General features: G+C 47.4%; 4 protein-coding genes across 9 annotated transcripts in view; 1 reads left to right on the top strand and 3 right to left on the bottom strand.

The window, feature by feature from the left end:
- NDUFB4 (NADH:ubiquinone oxidoreductase subunit B4) overlaps positions 1-17,004 on the top strand; it is an 812,324-nt gene that overhangs the window by 374,006 nt on the left and 421,314 nt on the right. The gene's annotated exons all lie outside the window — the stretch shown is intronic.
- The window catches only part of LOC126949250 (cytochrome c oxidase copper chaperone), an 846,236-nt gene that overhangs the window by 484,346 nt on the left and 344,886 nt on the right, over positions 1-17,004 (bottom strand). The gene's annotated exons all lie outside the window — the stretch shown is intronic.
- Positions 605-1,982, bottom strand: LOC126949247 (uncharacterized). The gene is made up of 2 exons (XM_050781901.1): positions 1,506-1,982; positions 605-1,014 (listed from the first exon to the last, which is right to left on the bottom strand). The coding sequence occupies exons 1-2, from the start codon at positions 1,947-1,949 to the stop codon at positions 1,012-1,014; spliced, it is 447 nt and encodes a 148-aa protein (XP_050637858.1). The 5' UTR covers positions 1,950-1,982; the 3' UTR covers positions 605-1,011.
- Positions 9,525-17,004, bottom strand: part of GPR156 (G protein-coupled receptor 156) — an 87,954-nt gene continuing 80,474 nt past the window's right edge. The window contains exon 9 of the mRNA XM_050781885.1: positions 9,525-12,426. Within this exon, the coding sequence (XP_050637842.1) occupies positions 11,074-12,426 (1,353 nt within the window). The 3' untranslated portion in view covers positions 9,525-11,073. The remainder of the gene's footprint in view (positions 12,427-17,004) is intronic.

The following is a 17,004-nucleotide window of genomic DNA, read 5'->3' as shown; positions in this document are numbered from 1 at the left end:
GTAACTCCCACCCCAATACTGCACTTTAAGAAATACCTGAGACTAGGCAATTTTAAACAAAGGAGGTTTAATTGACTCACAGTTCTACATGGTTGGGGAGGCCTCAGGAAACTTATAGTCATGGCGGAAGAAGAAGCAGGCATGTCTTACATGGCAGCAGGTGTGTGTGTGTGTGAGAGAAAGCAAATCTGAAGGAGGAACTGTCAAACACTTATAAAACCATCAATCTCATGAGAACTCACTCACTATCATGAGAACAGCATGGGGAAAACCACCCCCATGATAGAATCACCTCCCACCAGGTCCCTCCCTCAACACATGGGGATTATGGGGATTACAACCGGGGATGAGATTTGAGTGGGGACACAGAGCCAAGCCATATCAGAGCCCTAATCCAATATGACTGGTGTCCTTATTAAAAAAGGGGAAATTTGAATACAGAGACACACATAGAAGGGAGACAATGTAAAAAGACAGGGAAGAGATGGACATCTACAAGCCAAGAAGAGAGATCTGGAACAAATACTTCCGTCAATCCTTAGAAGGAAGCAACACTGCTGACATTTTTGATATCAGAATTCTAACCTCCTGAACTGTAAGACTGTAAATTTCTGTTGTTTAAGCCACCCAGTCTGTGGTATTTTGTTATGACAGCTCTCACAAACTAATTTAAACATTTAGTGGCTCCCTCTAGCTCTATATATCTGGTGGGAAAAATCCTGGGTGGGCATAACTTAAATATTTGTGTTGTTTGCATTTACCAGAAATTTGATAAGTTCATACATTCATTCATCCATTGCCCATTTCCTTATGCTGATTTATTAATTTTTAAATACACATACCACTCTCTGGAAATTACTTTATCTTTTATTTACTTGTTCATTGTTTCACCACTAGCTTCATGAGAGATGTTGAATAAGAATTTATCCTTCCTTGTTTCCTTCCCTCTCTTCCTCCCATCAACATTTAAGCGCCTCTTATGTCTACTGTGTGCACAGCATTCCATGCTCGTCACTGTTAAAGCATAAAGAGGTACAAAGAATGGTTCTTGTCTCCAAGGAGTCTGTGATTTCTGGGAGGAGACAAAGTATGACCATGTGAGTGGCTGTATTCCACCACCAGGTAATGGGTGAGCGTGTGCTGGTCAGGTGCTGGACCATAACTGTTGCCAACAGGGAAGGTGCAGGGGACTGAGGGTATGCAGGAAAAGGCTCCTGGAGAGGAGGGGCCTGCACTTCAGATAAAAGAGGTGAACAGGAAGGAGTATAGAGGAGCAGAATGTTAGTAATCCATTGCCTTCCCTGATGCCTGGGGGTTATGTTCAGGGAGGAGTGGGGTTGCTTCGGGCCAGGGTTGATCAAGGCTCAGGGATGGGGTGATGGACAGAACCAAGAATCTTCATTCTGGCATTCCAGCAGGTCAGAAACAAAGCTCAGAGGCAAAAACTCTGGCCACACATTAAAATCATCTTGGAAACTTAAAAAAGGCTAATGTTAAAATCCTACCTTGACCCGGTACATCCTGGGATCTGCAGGCAGGACCTGAGAGAGAAGAAATCCTTTTAGGATGTGGATTGACAGCAGTGGCTCCTGACCGCAAGACCCAGGCCTCCCTGGCCCAGTCATGGAATACCCGCAGTTCTGCAGTGATGAGGGTAACTGCTGGAAATAAGGCACCAGGCTGCATTCCATTGGGATGGCCTGCTTGTCCTGAGCATAAAAGTGCCTACTTGTGACATCAGAAGAATGTGTTGACAGATCTGTGTCCCGCTTCCAATTTTTACTATATCTTATGGTGGGAGCAGCAGCAACAGCAGCAGGATTAATTAAGCTGGTTTCCCTCTTTTTTTTTTTTTTGTCCCCATCAGCTTTCTGCAGCTGTTCATGGATAGAAACCATCAAGAAAGGTGTTTTGTTGTTATTTTTGTTTTTTGAGGATATTGGAGACATTGGGTCCAGGGTTTTAGGGATTGTTATGGATTGAATGTGACCGCCCCAAAATTCAGGTGATAGGATTAAGAGATGGGGCCCTTTGGCCAGGTGCGGTGGCTCACACCTGTAATCCCAGCACTTTGGGAGGCCAAGGTGGGTGGATCACAAAGTCAGGAGATCGAGACCATCCTGGCTAACATGGTGAAACCCCGTCTCTACTAAAAAAATACAAAAAAATTAGCCGGGCATGGTGGCTGGCCCTTGTGGTCCCAGCTACTCGGGAGGCTGAGGCAGGAGAATGGTGTGAACCCAGGAGGCGGAGCTTGCAGTGAGCCAAGATAGCTCCACTGCACTCCAGCCTGGGCGACAGAGCGATACTCCGCATCAAGAAAAAAAAAAAGAGGTGGGGCCTTTAAGAGGTAATTAGGTCATGAGGGCTCCTCCCAGTTGTATGGGACTAAGACCCTTATAAAAGAGACTTCATATAGCATTTGTCTGATTGACCCTTCTGCCTTCCACCATGAGGACTCAATGTTCCTCCCCTCTGGAGGACGCAGCCCTCACCAGGCAACTGAACCAGCCAGCGCCTTGATCTTGGAGTTCCCAGCCTCTGGAACTGTAAGAAATACATTTCTGTTCTTTATAAATTTCCCAGTCTGTGGTATTGTGTTATAGCAGCAGAAAACGGGCTGAGACAGGAACCTTCCTCCTCGGGTCTTGTTGGCTCAATTTCTTCTAGCTGTGTATGTAAGCGCCTATCACAGTGCCTGGCACATAGTGGGCCCTCAGCAAATGTTTGTTTCCTTCATTTCCAATGTGACAGCAGAGATTCTCAGAAATGTTAAATTTCAAATATGTTCTGACAGAAAATTGCCACCAAATTATTTTTCGTCTGTTCAGGACACTCTTGGTAAAAACAGAAAGATGGGAGCAAAGAGAGTTGGTCCATCTTCAAAATAAACCTAGAAATGTTGGTTGAGATCTACTAGGTGTCAGGCACTGCAGAGGCTAGTGTGGAAATGCAGTGATAGATTATACAGGGCACTTGCCCTCTAGTATCTGATAATCTATTTGAACAGGCAAGATGTGAGCATGTGAAACCTTAACAATAAAGGATTTATAGAACAGCCCGAGACAACAGTAGAATTGCTGTCAGAGGGCATATAGGGAGTATACGATTTATTGCCTAATAAATCTGAGGACAGCTGGAACTGGTCAGAAAGAGGAAAAACTACTTCAGGTTGGGGTAGTTAGAATGAAGGAGAAAGGGGCTGGTGTGAACAAAAGTGTTGAGCCTGATCTGGGTCTAGGTATGCCCCAGATACAGACAGCAAACCCAGCTGGCAGGAACAAGGAGAGTTTTAGCTAAGTTTAGTGGGAGGGTGAGCTGTGCCTCACGGGGGTCCCCCTTAAGACAGTTCTGGTGAGACTAGTCTTCCCTTGATTAATTCTTCTTTTGCCAAGCATTTGCTGGGCATTGATCATGTGCCAGGCACAGTGATAGATGTGGGGGATTCCAAGATAATTATGACAAGTTCTAGGCTCAAAGAGCTCACAGTCTAGTGGGGAAAATGAGATTTCAAACCCCAAACCAAGGTGAGATTTCATCCTGCAGGAAGTAGGGAGGAATGAAGATTTTCTAGCAAAGTGGATTTGAATTGAAAAGGGATTGTGGGCTGGGCTCAGTGGCTCACGTGTGTAATCCCAGTACTTTGGGAGGCCAAGGTGGGTGGATCACCTGAGTTAAGGAGTTGAAAACCAGTCTGGCCAACATGGCGAAACCCCATCTCTACTAAAAATAGAAAAATTAGCTGGGGGTGGTGGTGGGCACCTGTAATCCCAGCTACTTGGGAGGCTGAGGCAGGAGAATCACTTGAACCTGAGAGGCGGGGGTTGCAGTGAGCCAAGATTGCACCACTGCACTCCAGCCTAGGTGACAGAGCGAGACTCCATCTCCAAAAAAAAAAGGAAAAGAGATTCTGTGGCTCGTCCCTCAGCTCAGTAGAAGATCTGAGAGTGGCATTGTTTCCATTTGTCACAGGGTCTTCTGGGTCTCTTGCCCAGAATCATCTTTTTGTGCCACTTACAAAGCACAATCCTTGAGAAAAGTTTTTCAGTTTGCAGGACTGACTGTGGTCTTTTCAAACAGGGAGACTGCTTGCTGTCAGTATCACCTCTATTTGGCATTGGGCTTTCTGAAGCTGGGGAGGACCAGGTAGCTTTAGGGAGCTCCCTTCCAGCCTCCAGGACGCTGATGCAATGACTCAGCAATGGAGAGTTTTGCAATATGCTTACAGAACCAGACCAGCTTGCTTTTCCTAAGGAAACCTTGGTGTCCTAAGAAAACCTCAGGCTGGGTCCCTGCCCTGCCGGGTTGAAATTCCTTCTGTCTTCTGGTAGCATGCCTGTAGCACATGCTCTGTAACCAGGTTTAGGGAGTCCACAAAAGGCTTTGGAATGAAGTCAAATTTCAGTGAAAACTCAGTATCTGCCTCTAACCAGTTGTGTGATTTTTGGCAAGTGACCTAACCTCTCCCGGTTAAAGTTTCCTCATCTGTGAAACAGAGTCAATAACTACTTTGCTAGGTGGTTATAAATATTAAATAAGATGAGTATTAAATAGTGCATAGCAGATATCTTACATATATTTTCTTCTATTACAAAGTGCATATTTCTTTTCCTTTCTGTTTTTGTTTTTTTGAGACAGAGTGTTGCTCTGTTACCCAGGCTGGAGTGCAGTGGTGCGATCTCAGCTCTCTGCAAACTCCACCTCCTGGGTTCAAGTGATTCTCCCGCCTCAGCCTCCTGAGTAGCTAGGATTACAGGCACAAGCCACCATGCCCGGCTAATTTTTGTATTTTTAGTAGAGAAGGAGTTTCACCATATTGGCCAGACTGGTCTCAAACTCCTGACCTCAGGTGATCCACTCACCTCGGCCTCTCAAAGTGCTGGGATTACAGGCATGAGCCACTGCATCCGGCCAAAGTGCATAACATTTCTACTAAGGAAATTAGTCTCTTGGCTCCATGTTAAAAAAAAAATTGAATTTCCTGGCTTTCCAACTACACCTTTCCTTCTGGCCTCACCCTGATATTTGAGTTCTGCAGGTGGATGTGTTCCCTATAGTAAATGCACCTGGCTCTAATGGGTTCAGGCAGAAAATTCTATTGCCCCAAAAGTGGGCTGAGCCAAAAGTCTATCCTTGCTTTTCCAGATCTCTTCCCTCAGAAACAAATTGAAGACCAAGACGAGGAATTTTGGTGTAATGCAAGAAAACATAAAGAGGATTTCTGCAAATAAATCTGTGTTTCCCTTGCTAAGACTTTTTATCTACTTATTTTTATTCAACAAACATATGAATCTTGCTACATGCCAGGCACAAACCATTTTATAAATATTAATTCATTTAGCCCTCATAACAACTTCATGAGGTAGGTGTTGTTACCCCAAGTGGCAGTTGGGAGCCTCTGAGCTGCAAAGAGGTTCTGAACTTGCTGAAAGCAACATGGTCATGCAGGTGACTTAAAGCCCAGGTATTGCAGTGGGGATAGAAAATTATTGTACAAAAATTAATGAAGAGAGCCCATCTAAAATGCCTTCTTTCCACAAAGGGTTCAAGATGTTATCATGGGGGATTTAAATTTAGGTGAAGCAGCAACACTGCCATCCATCACATAAGCTGAAGATATATCTAAGCCTGGTTTCCACTTGAACTTTTGTGAGCTGTGCCTCCCTGGGGTGCCCCTTAAGACAGTTCTGGTGAGGCCATTCTTCCTCCCTTGATTGACTTTTCTTCTGACAAACATTTGCTGGGCATTGACCACGTGCAAGGCACAGTGCTAGGTACTGGATTCCAAGATAATTATAACAAGTTCTAAGCTCAAAGAGCTCACAGTCTAATGGGAGAAGTGGAGAAATGAACAGTCACACATGGCTAAAGAAAGGACTCTGCAAGAATACCTCTGCCATTCTTCGCAGAAGCAAGCCTCACCTCTCAACTTAGAACTGGAGTCAGTACATTTATTTACATAAGAGGCAATTGCCACAAACTGTCCACATAGTATGCCTTTTGTTCTCTGAGTGGCTTCCTCCTCACCACCTCTCTCTCTTCTCTCTCTCTCTCGTTTGGACTTCTTTTTCTTTTCTTCTTCTCCTCTTTCCTCCTCCTCCTTCTTCTTCTTCCTCCTTCCTCCTTCTTCTTATTTTTGTTGTTGTTAAGTGTCACTGGGTCACCCAGGCTGGAGTGCAGTGTAGCAATCATAACTCAGTGCAGTCTCAACCTCCCAAGCTCAAGAGATCTTCCTGCCTCAGCCTCCCGAGTAGCTGGGACCACAGGCACGAGCCACCACACACACACACAGAGCTAATTTTTGTTTTCTGTAGAGACAGGTTCTCACTATGTTACCCAGGCTGGTCTTGGATTCCTGGAATCAAGCAATCCTCCCGCCATGTCCTCCCAAGGCACTGGGATTATAGGCGTGAGCCATGGGACCCTGCCTGAACTTCTTGTCCATCTTCCCTTTTTTTCTCCTAGCCTTTTGCTTTCTTCTTAGTCACCCACAGACCTTTCCAGGGCGTCTCCCAGGCACTTATTCTCTGAGCCTTATGTGTCTTGGGAAACCTTGACACAGACCTTGTCAAGTTCACAACAGGTTTTGATTTGTGACATTGGCATTTCCTGTCTCCTTGTGACTTAAGTGGTGAACAAAACATCTCAAGATGTTTTCTTATTCAAATGTGGTTTGACCGGGGAATGCTAAGATCAAGAATGTTTCAAGGAGCAAGACATCAGAGGGGGTGCCAGGGATAGGGAGAGCAAACTCTGAGGGAAAAGTGATAAGCTCTCTCCTGCTTTCAGCCTCCTAAACACCACTGCCTGCATCAAACCCTCCTTCTTGGGAGACTGAGGCAGGCAGATCAAGAGGTCAGGAGTTCAAGACCAGCGTGGTCAACATGGTGAAACCGCATCTCTATTAAAAATACAAAAATTAGCCAGGCGTGGTGGCAGGCACCTGTAATCCCAGCTACTCGGGAGGCTGAGGTAGGAGAATTGCTTGAACTTGGGAGGAGGAGATTGCAGTGAGCCGAGACCGCACCACTGCACTCCAGCCAAGGCAATAGAGTGAGACTTCATCTCAAAAAATAAAAATAAATAAACAAACAAACCCTTCCTTAACAGAGCCCAGATTGTGTTACTGGTAAAAGTGCAGCGGCCAGAGGGAATAGAGAAACTGTTTTGTCTGGAGTTCTGAGAAAGGGGACTCAGGAAGCTGTTGGTGATAGAGACAAACAGATCTTTCTCCTGCTAATACTGCTTGTTACCCATTAACAAGCCTACAAAGAAAAGGTCTTTAAGATAAGAACTTTATCAAGAACTTTGCGCTTCTCTTCCATAAACTTCATTGCCCTGTTCCCCTACCACCCAACAAACTTAAAGTACTGTCATTTTCAGAATTCAGTTACTCCTGGGTCTATACGATGTAGTTTCATGCTGTTAACTCACTGGAAGCCAGTGGACCAGATGCCTGTTTCTCTTCCTGCTCCTCCGCTCTGGCCCCAAAACAGAAGCTTTGCCTTCCTTTGTTTCACCCATTTATCTACCCAGAAATCCACCCATCAAGCATTTGTTGAGTGCATACTTTGTGCAAAGATCTCTAATGGCTACTCTAGAGGAGAACGAAGATGGAGAAGACATGCTCAATGCTTTCAAGAGCTTGGAATCTGTGGAGGAGACACATGTAAAGACAATACGATAAACATAGATACAGAAGAGATTTTATAGAACTTGCATTGACTTTTCTCTTTTCCTTTTTCAAAGTGATATCGTTCTTTAAAAACAGGCCTCCTGCCTCTGATGCTTTTTTTCTCCTCTATAAACTCTAAAAAGGCCAAGTTGATTCTTAAGGAGAGAGTCTGGGGCAGGCCAGGACAGGGAAAGACATTGGGATCAGGATGGAGACCTCCAATTCCAAGATTTTCAACAGCAGAGGACATATGCTTGGGTTAGAATCAGGCCTGGCTCCATGGTATGCCTTAGGACCAACAGAGACATGTATAGCCCAGATGACAGTAGCAGAGGCAGTGTTTACTTCTCCAGGATTCCTTTGCACAATTTACTGCCCTTTCTTCAAGAGCAGAACAACCAAGAGTATGCCAAAAGTCATGGCACATTCAGCCCTTTTAAGGACTCCATCACTGGATTAGCTGATCTTGGGTAAAAGATTTAGGAAAGGAGGTGGGGAAAGGTAAGGGTGATGCAGAGTAAATGATACATTTGGTGGCAACATTTTGTTGAGCAAAGTTATGGTGTTTGCACACTGCTTTTGAATAAAATGATAAATTTCAATCAGGTCTTGCAAGGGTTACAAAGTCATTCTAGGTCAAATGGATAACAGAAGCCTCTATACAGTTGAGTCCAAAATACAGACCCTGAGACAGCCTTCCTTCTTTTTCTCTCTCTCTCTTCTTTCTTTCTTCTCGAAACGGAGTCTTGCTCTGTCATCTAGGCTTGAGTTGAAACGGAGTCTTGCTCTGTCATCCAGGCTTGAGTGCAGTGGCACAATCTCGGCTTACTACAACCTCTGTCTCCTGGTTCAAGCAATTCTCCTCCCTCAGACTCCTGAGTAGCTGGGATTACAGGTACGTGCCACCATGCCCGGCTAATTTTTGTATTTTTAGTAGAGACAGGGTTTCACCATGTTGGCCAGGCTGGTCTTGAAATCCTGACCTTGTTATCCGGCTGCCTCGGCCTCCCAAAGTGCTGGGATTACAGACGTAAGCCAATGTGTCCAGCCCATCCTTCCTTATTTAACTAGGGGATCAATCAACTTTCTTTGGGGATGGCTGGGAAAGGCTGAAGAAAGAATGTATGCTCCACCTGAGCCTTAAAGGATGAATAATTCACAAGGGCACAAAGTGGGGAAAAATATTCTAAACAGAAGGATGGAGATGTAGAAGGGCTGGGATGGTGGAACTAAGGGTCTAAAAGCAGACAGAGTAAGAAGGCTAGAAGGACTGCCAGACTTAGAGTCCACATGAATGAATGGTGGGCTGTTAGTGGTGACATGCTGGGAGGAAGGGAGCTGCAGGAGGGGGAGCCCAGCCACAGGACTCCCAGGGGCAGAAAGAGTCCAGGGTCTCTAGGGTTTCCTCTGTCCATTGAGGGAGTGTTTCTGGGATAAGAGGCTTCTTAAGGAGAGCACAGAAGAATCTGTTCAAATGGAACTTTGGTAGAAGGTACCCTGGGACCCAGGGTAGCCCGGCAGCAGCTCTGATGGCTTCTCCGGTTCCCCTTCTTTGGGTGGTTCAGCCTTCTCCAGGCCCCTCCTGGCCAGCCCCAGATTACAATTTCTGAAAAGACTCCTCTTGGGAGTCATTTCTCTTTTATTACGGTACCACTTGGACAGCACACACACAGCACAAGAAACTGCAAACCCACACACAGAATGAATTAGGAAATTCCTATTTAAAAGTAGATGATAGAAGAAGCTGTGCTTCCAGGAGGGCCTCATGGTTCAGTGCCTGGAGAGTCCTGGGGTGTCAGCAGCCCCCAAGACTCTATGATAAATTGATGATATATTTAGAGCCAAATGCCCCCCTCTAAGCATATTTAATAAGGCCTGAACTCCTTCATGCAAACGTGCACACCCACAGATGTACACACAGGACTCGGGGCACGGGACAGCCTGGACATGACAGCCAGCTCAGCAACAAGCACAGTGGACCCAGCTGTGCTCTCCCTGTGGCTCTGGTGGTGGCTGAGTTCCTGGCACTCATCCCTCACCAGCTCCCCAGCTCCCTTGAGAGATGCCAGTGTGGCGTGTGGCAGTGGGGAAGTGGAGGCCCGTTTTCCCGAGGTGAGGACTCAGGTCTGTTATTCTAGACTGCAGGGGAGCACATCCCAGCTTTCTTACACGAGCCTTGCTTTGTTGTCTCATCTGCCAAGAGTCACTTGCCACTCCCAGAAGAACAAGTGAAGCCATGTGTCCCTGTGAAAACCCACCTACTTGAGTCCCAGGAGCTGCATGTACATCTCTGTCCAGCAGTGTGATGTTGGGGGAAGTTACCTCATTTCTCTAAGCCTCATAATCCCTGTCTGTAAAAATGAGTGTCTACTTCACAGGGTTATCAAAAAGAATCACAAAAATATGATATTGCCAAGTACTATGCTGGACTCAAGTGAAATGTTCAAATCCTATTTTCTTTCCTGTCTTTGTGTCCCTCATGTCTTCCTTTTTATTTCTCCATTTGGTTTCTTGGTTTATGCGTCTGTTGGTAGTCATGTAACCCCAATGGAACCAAAAGCACCTCTTGACCAATAGGTTCTCCCATACCCCAACAGAAATTGCTGGTGTGTGCCTCCCCACAGTACAAAACTGCATCACTGGGTGAATCAAGAGGATGAGCCACAGGACAAGGGGACAGTGGGGACAGTCAGGACCTCAGGTACATCCGAGCCCAGGGGAGAGATCTGGGAAGCCTGTGGGCGCGTGGAGATCTGTCTCAGAGAGAAGGGCAAGGTGCCATAATGGTGGAAAGACACAAACAAGAAATAGTGGTGTAGGGGTCGCTCTGAGCTGGGTCTGGCCAGAAGCTGGAATCTAGGGAGGTGCTGTTCACAACATTCAGCAGAAATAAAACCACTGCCTTCCAGAAGTGGGAGACCCAAGGATGTAGGAGGCTTATCTTCCTCGTAGGTCTGTCCACCAAAAGGCCAGTTTGATGGATCACAGTCCACACCTCAGGTTCTGTAGAAATTTCCCATGCATCTCTCCATCTGCCTGTCCATTCAGCCATCCATCTGAATATATGAAGAGTTTTATAGAATATAGGCTGACCTGGACAGAAAATCCTGTGTTCATTCAGCACCTTTTATCCAAGGAGTCAGTATCTTTCATAGTCACTCAACTGGAGTCTTTTATAGTAAGGCTGCGAGGTAGTAATAGGACGGGCAATGCCCCTCTTTTTATAGATCAAGAAGTGCTCAAAGTAACGCAGTGAGCCCAGCTGAAACGTGGTATGGGCTGGTCAAATGCAGGGCACTAATCTGTTCCCCAAAGACCAGAAATTGGCTCTCCTCCTGTGGGCCTTGGTACAGCTTCTCCTGGACTGACCTCTGTGTCTAGACCAGCTCTGTTGCTTTTCACACCAGTGTGGGTTTCAAGTCATCTTTGAAGTTCACAATAGGCTTGGAGCGGGCCCACAGCTTTTCCCAGGAAGCCAGCCCCGCCATAGGCTCAGGGTCAGTGTCTGATGTGCCACTGTCACTAGAGTCAGAAGAGCTCTGGAAGCAGATTTCACAGTAGGGCCGGTGGCAGTGGCAGAAGAACTCATCTGAGCTGCTGGACTCAGTGTCAAAACAGCTGTGTCGAGAAGACAGGGAGGGACAGCCCGAGGGCACTGGGGGCCACAGATGCCACTGTTCAGGCAAGTCAGGTGAGGCTTTGGAGAGGCATGGGGCAGCAGGACTTGGGGCCAGGCCAGAACGAGAAGGCTGGGGAAGAAAGGCTGCTTCGCTCCCTCTAGCCCCCTCGGGCTCTGTCTGGCTTTGTCTGCTGCGCTCCAGGGTACCTCGTCTGTCTTGAGGATCTGAAGGTAGTGAAGGCTTCCTGGAAGAAGGTCTTCGTGTTCTGCAATCAGCAGTTTGTGGGGCCAGGCTGGGGCTGTCCCCATTCTGCACATGTAGCCTGCTGTGTGTGCCAGAAACAGTCCTGTTTGCCCGATGCCCCACAGATGAGGAGGCAGAGCCAGGAAAGTGTGAGCGGGCCTGCTGAGTTGCCCGCCTTCTCCTCACCATGTAAGGGCTAAAGCCCAGCTCCTTGGAGAGGGGCATCTTTTGGGGGCTGAAGGCAGCACTGTTCTTCCAGGTTTGTTGGTGACAAGACGGGGTGGTGGGGAGGGAAGCCTCAGGGCCCAGGCCCAGATCTTGTAAGACCTCCTGAAGTTTCTCCCTGATTACTGAACTGACCCGTGACCGCCGCTCCTGGGGCTCCTCTGAGTTCTCCAGATGCCTCTGTCTCTGGGGATCTGAGCCTCCTCTACCTGGTAGGAGACTCTGGCTGGGGGCCATGGGGACTTGATCTCCTCTTTCTGGACCCAGGCTTTGCTCAGTCCATGGCTTCTGGCTACAACCTGAGTCTAAATGATCAGAAAAGTCTTTCGAGTCAGATATCTTCTTCTCTTTCCCTGGCGAGAGGCTGGTGTCCTTCCCAGGCCCCTCAAGGCTTTGTGCATGTGAGGAGGGCCCTGTAGTGCACTGGGAATCCTGGGTAGCCATGCCAGGATCATTCCGAAAGTCAGAGAGGTGACCCGAAGGCCCCTGAGCAGCTGCCAGGGTGTGGACCGAGGCTGCGGCCTGGACATCCTTGCTCGGGGAAGAGGCAGGTGGGGCAGCCTGCTCTGGGAGGTCATAGGTGCACTCAGCTGACATCAGCCTCACAAGCTTCTCTTTGGCATTGTTTACTTGTTCCTGCAGGCTTTCAATCACAGCATTTTTCTGTAAAATAAAAGCAAAACCATCAACAAAAATGCCGCCGAGGGTTCCATAGTGCCCACCATGGTGGAGAAGGTGTGGCTTTCGAGGAACCTTGGCTGAAATCTCAGTTCTTCCAGTGTATTGGCTGGTGACCTCAGGTTCTGAGGAGGTTCCTCCCTCCAGTGAAATGAGTTGATGCATGTAAAGTGCTTAGCACAATAACTGACATAAAAGGTGCTCAATAAAGGCCAACCATGATTTATTGTCATTATCTTGGTCTCCTCCTTACATCCCCACACTGTGTGGCATTGCTTATGAAGAGCAAGGAGGCACAGCCTGAGTGCCTGCTGGCCACTGCAGCACCCTATCACCTTTCCCAGAACTGAGAGGGTCAGGCCACTTTGCAGGTATGAGCTGAATAATGTTTGGAATGGCCCCACGGAGTTTATCACACTTTTGCAAAAATTTAGATAAATGTGACGCATATCTCCAGGGGATGAAGAAGTAGGGGAACAAGTATTTTGCCTCTTACTAAACAGCTTAGAAAATGGGAAGAATAAGGAGAAGGGTGGAGATTCCTGTGACGATAAAATAAGATTGGAGCTGAGAAGGGCCAAAGAGAATCTCAGGTTGGTGTTATTACCTCCCTAGGCTGGACCCCTGGGAGTCAGTGGCCAAAGCTGCCATGTGGCAATATCAGCTGTCGATTTCACCTAAAGTAGGGGTCCCCAACTCCTGGGCCATGGACCGGTAGTGGTCCATGGGCTGTTAGGAACCAGGCCGCACAGCAGGAGGTGAGCGGGGGGAGCGAGGAAGCATTACCACCTGAGCTTCCGTCAGATCAGCTGCGCCATTAGATTCTCACAGGAGCGCAAACCCTATTGTGAACTGCACATGCGAGGGGTCTAGGCTGCACACTCCCTATGAGAAGCTAATGTCTGATGATCTGAGGTGGAACAGTTTCATCCCGAAACCATCCCCCTGCCACTGTCTGTGGAAAACTGTCTTCCACGGAACTGGTCCCTGGTGCCAAAAATGTTGGGAACCACTGACCTAAAGGAGTGCAAGCATCAGAACTATTGAAGAATCACAAAGAAATGAAAGGACTGTTGGGCCTAAGCCCCTGCTAGCTTGATTCACCAGCCCTAGAATGGAGCCCAGGAGATGAACGAGGCTGGAGCAGTTCTGCTACTGACTTGCCTACTCGCTGCGTGGGTGTTAGCTGGTAAACAAGTTGTGCCGGAGAGGACTGGCAGGTGAGAGCTGCAGAGGTGTGCCTATCCTAACTGCGAGACTGTGGGGCATGAAGCAGGAGGAGGAGTATTGGCAGTGGGTTGCAGGGAGCGACTGCAGCCCAGACATCTTTCTGTGGTGCAGCAGCTGATTCTCGAGCTCAGACTATGTGTCCACCTCTAGAAACTTCTGATCCTCAAAGGCAGAGCAGGAAGGAGATGTTCACAGGGAACGTCTGGACTTGGGGCAGATGACATGGGGTCGAGGGTTCTGGGAAGGCAATAATGTAAGCAAATGTTCTAGAAGGTGCTTGTCTGAACACCAAAATGCTGCCTGTTTGTTACTATCATCTTTAGGAGCTGGGCATGAGCATTTGGACCTCCATTTATTATGCACTAGAAACAAAAGGATGTTCCCTGTGTTAGGATAACTAATACAAATTGCCTAGTTATACCAGTCCATAACTGCTAATTAGGACTACTAGTTATGGAGTGAACCTGTGGTTTCATCTCAGGTTTACATGCGAGAGTTGCCTAGAAGTGATCCTTTAAGGGAGCAGTAGCTTAAGTAAAATAGTCCAATATTCTGACTAGCAACTCTCCAAGCAGATGCACTGCTCCCCTTGTAGAAGTGGGAAGGTGATTTTTCTGATAGTTGGTATTGCTAGTTTCACCCTGGTTGAGTCTACTTCTTTTACCATCGGAAGAGAGTCCAGGGCCAGTGAGGGACTGGTGAGTAAGGTGGAAGGGACTTCCAGCTGAGCACATGCGTGCCTGTCCTTCCTCCCTTCCCTCTATCGGCAGAGTGGTGAGGTCTGGGTGTTGCTGGGTGAGTGCAGATGACTCAAGGACTTGCCAGAGGCAGAATGGATGAGTAACAGGGGAACACTCAGGTGTTTGTGATCCTGGGCTGTGCCAGGTATCTCTCTGAGGATCTCATGGGGGGACCTCAACTCTCTTCCTCCTCCACCAGCCTCTCCTCCCGAAGCCCATTGTGCGCATTCTCATGTGGGCTTCTGGAGGCCTCTACAGCCTCACAGAGTTAGGAAGGACCCATTGGCTAATGGCAACTACTCCTGCGGGTGAAATCTGAGTGCCGCCTTTTTGTGCCTTATCTATAAACTCCTTTGAGTATCGAAAGATACTATAAATATGGAGTTGGGAAGAATACTCTTCTCCCAGCAAGCCAAACATCTGAAGCTGGCTGGTGACAGATTTAGAAACGTCAACCTAAACAGAAAATTTCCTTCTTCCAGAAAAAGAAGTGGGACTCTGTTTTTACCAAGGCTGCATACTAATTAGAGGTGTGGTGTGAGGCACTGCCATTATGAGACTGAAATCTGACCTACCATGGCAGCTGCACTTCAATGAGCTTATTAATTATTATTTTTGGCACATTGAGGGAAGCAAAACATCCACCTGCATATTTCACAGGGGGCAGGTCATAAGGAGACACGGAATCAGCCTCTTGTTTCTATGGTTTGGGGAGAAAAGTAATCGGTTTGTTTACTTGGCTGCAGAGTGTATGAGGAAAGCACTTCAGCCTTGTGGAAGGTTCTATCTGCTGGCCTTCTCTTAGACAGGGAAGTCAGTGATAGATGCTGCCCAAAACAGCTTCGGGGGGGACCCCTGGCTATAGGGGGAAGAGGGGAAAGTGTGAGAAGATGGGTTGCCCAGATCACGGGAAAGTAAGAGGAAGGCCTGAGTGGGGGAGGGGGGCCTGCACAGGAGGGCACTGCACACCGTGAGCCAGAGTCAAGGTCTGTGCCCATGTTGAGGCAGGAAAGATACTCATGTTTATCTAACGGGCAGTGCTGGAGCTGGGGATGCAGATGCTGGAACCTCTTGACACCTGCTACCGGGCCCTAGGACTGGCTGCTGGTTCTCAGGCCTGTTCTGGGAAAGACATTCCAGGTGTAGCATGCGCTGGGGAGGCCATTTTCTTATCACTTGTGCACCTGTGCCCACTGAAGGGCTTCCTCTGCAGACTCAATGCATCTTTTTGGATATAGCAGATCAGACTGAGTCCCTGCGTGGGAAACAGGGTAGCACAGGAGAAGTACAAGCAGCACGTTGCAAATTACCATAAGGCTAAAGAGTCAGTCCACTTGGCTGTTCCAGCATCAGCTGACTGTGAATGAAAACTATCCTGGCTGTTCTAGCCAAGTTTCTGGCCTTCTGTGTAGCCAGGAAAAAAAAAAAATGCTTATTTGAATATTTCACAGAGTATCAAAGGCAATATTACTCCCTTGCCAGGTGGAAAGAAATCTGGCTTTGAAATACTAAATAGTAAAGAAGTGGAGAGGTGTTACTCTGATGGACAAAAATGGTCCAGAACCATAGAGGGTCATGAACAGTGGGTGCCTGGAGGCACTGAGTCCCTTCATCTGTTGTGTTTTTTAGGTCCCCACCACACTGTCCTCTCATCAGTGACTATTAATACCTAGGTAGCAGTCCTAAAAAAAAAAAAGCCCAGTTTCCCAAATAACACCTACTGAGATAGGTTCTAAACTGAAAAAAATATGGAATGTAATTCAGTTAGTGTCAAAATACTGACTAATTCCCCTGGGCCCTGTGCCTTCTTCCTGAGTCAACGAAGCCCTCAAGCTTTTCCACGTGCTTTCTTCAAGCCCACACCACACTGCCTAAGTCTGGGAGAGGGGCCAACTCTGGCTCAAACATAGAAGAAAGAAGCCCGGGGGGCTGCCTAGTTCTCCCTTGCTGCTACAATCACATTCAGAAGCCCTTGTTTAGTCCCCTTCCCCGTCTGTAGACATGCCTGGACTTTCTGGGATGATGGGCTGATTGAGATCTGCAGCCAGTACCTAGGAAAGACAATAAGGATCCCATGAGATCTTGGACATGAAGACACTACTCTATGTAAAAAGAGAAAATTAGGCCAGGCACGGTGGCTCATGCCTGTAATCTCAACACTCTGGGAGGCCAGGGCAGGTGGATCACTTGAGGTCAGGAGTTTGAGACTAACCTGGGCAACATGGTGAAACCCCGTCTCTACTAAAAATACAAAAATTATCTGAGCATGGTGGTGCATGCCTGTAGTCCCAGCTACTTGGGAGGCTGAGGCATGAGAATTGCTTGAACCTGGGAGGCGGAGGTTTCAGTGAGCCAATATGGCACCAGTGCACTCCAGGGTGGGCGACAGAGTGAGACCTCATCTCAAAAAAAAAAAAAAAAAAAAAAAAAAAAAAAAGAAAAAGAAAAAAGAAAAAAAGAGAAAATGTATCACAGAGAAGCTAGTGTCCATCACATTTCAGGGTCTTTACAATGCTGTTCCCTCTGCTTGGAATACTTTTCCCTGTAGTCTTTGCCTGGCTAATTTGTACTTAACCTTCAGCCCTCAGCTCAA

This window comes from Macaca thibetana, chromosome 2, assembly GCF_024542745.1.
Source record: "Macaca thibetana thibetana isolate TM-01 chromosome 2, ASM2454274v1, whole genome shotgun sequence".
Taxonomy (NCBI): Eukaryota; Metazoa; Chordata; class Mammalia; order Primates; family Cercopithecidae; genus Macaca; species Macaca thibetana.
The sequence above is the reverse complement of the archived record's forward strand: the minus strand, read 5'-3'. Positions and strand labels throughout refer to the sequence as shown.

Excerpts from the sequence above, each read along its gene's own strand:
- LOC126949247 (XM_050781901.1), bottom strand. The coding sequence starts at position 1,949 with ATGTCTCCAATATCCTCAAAAAACAAAAATAACAACAAAACACCTTTC.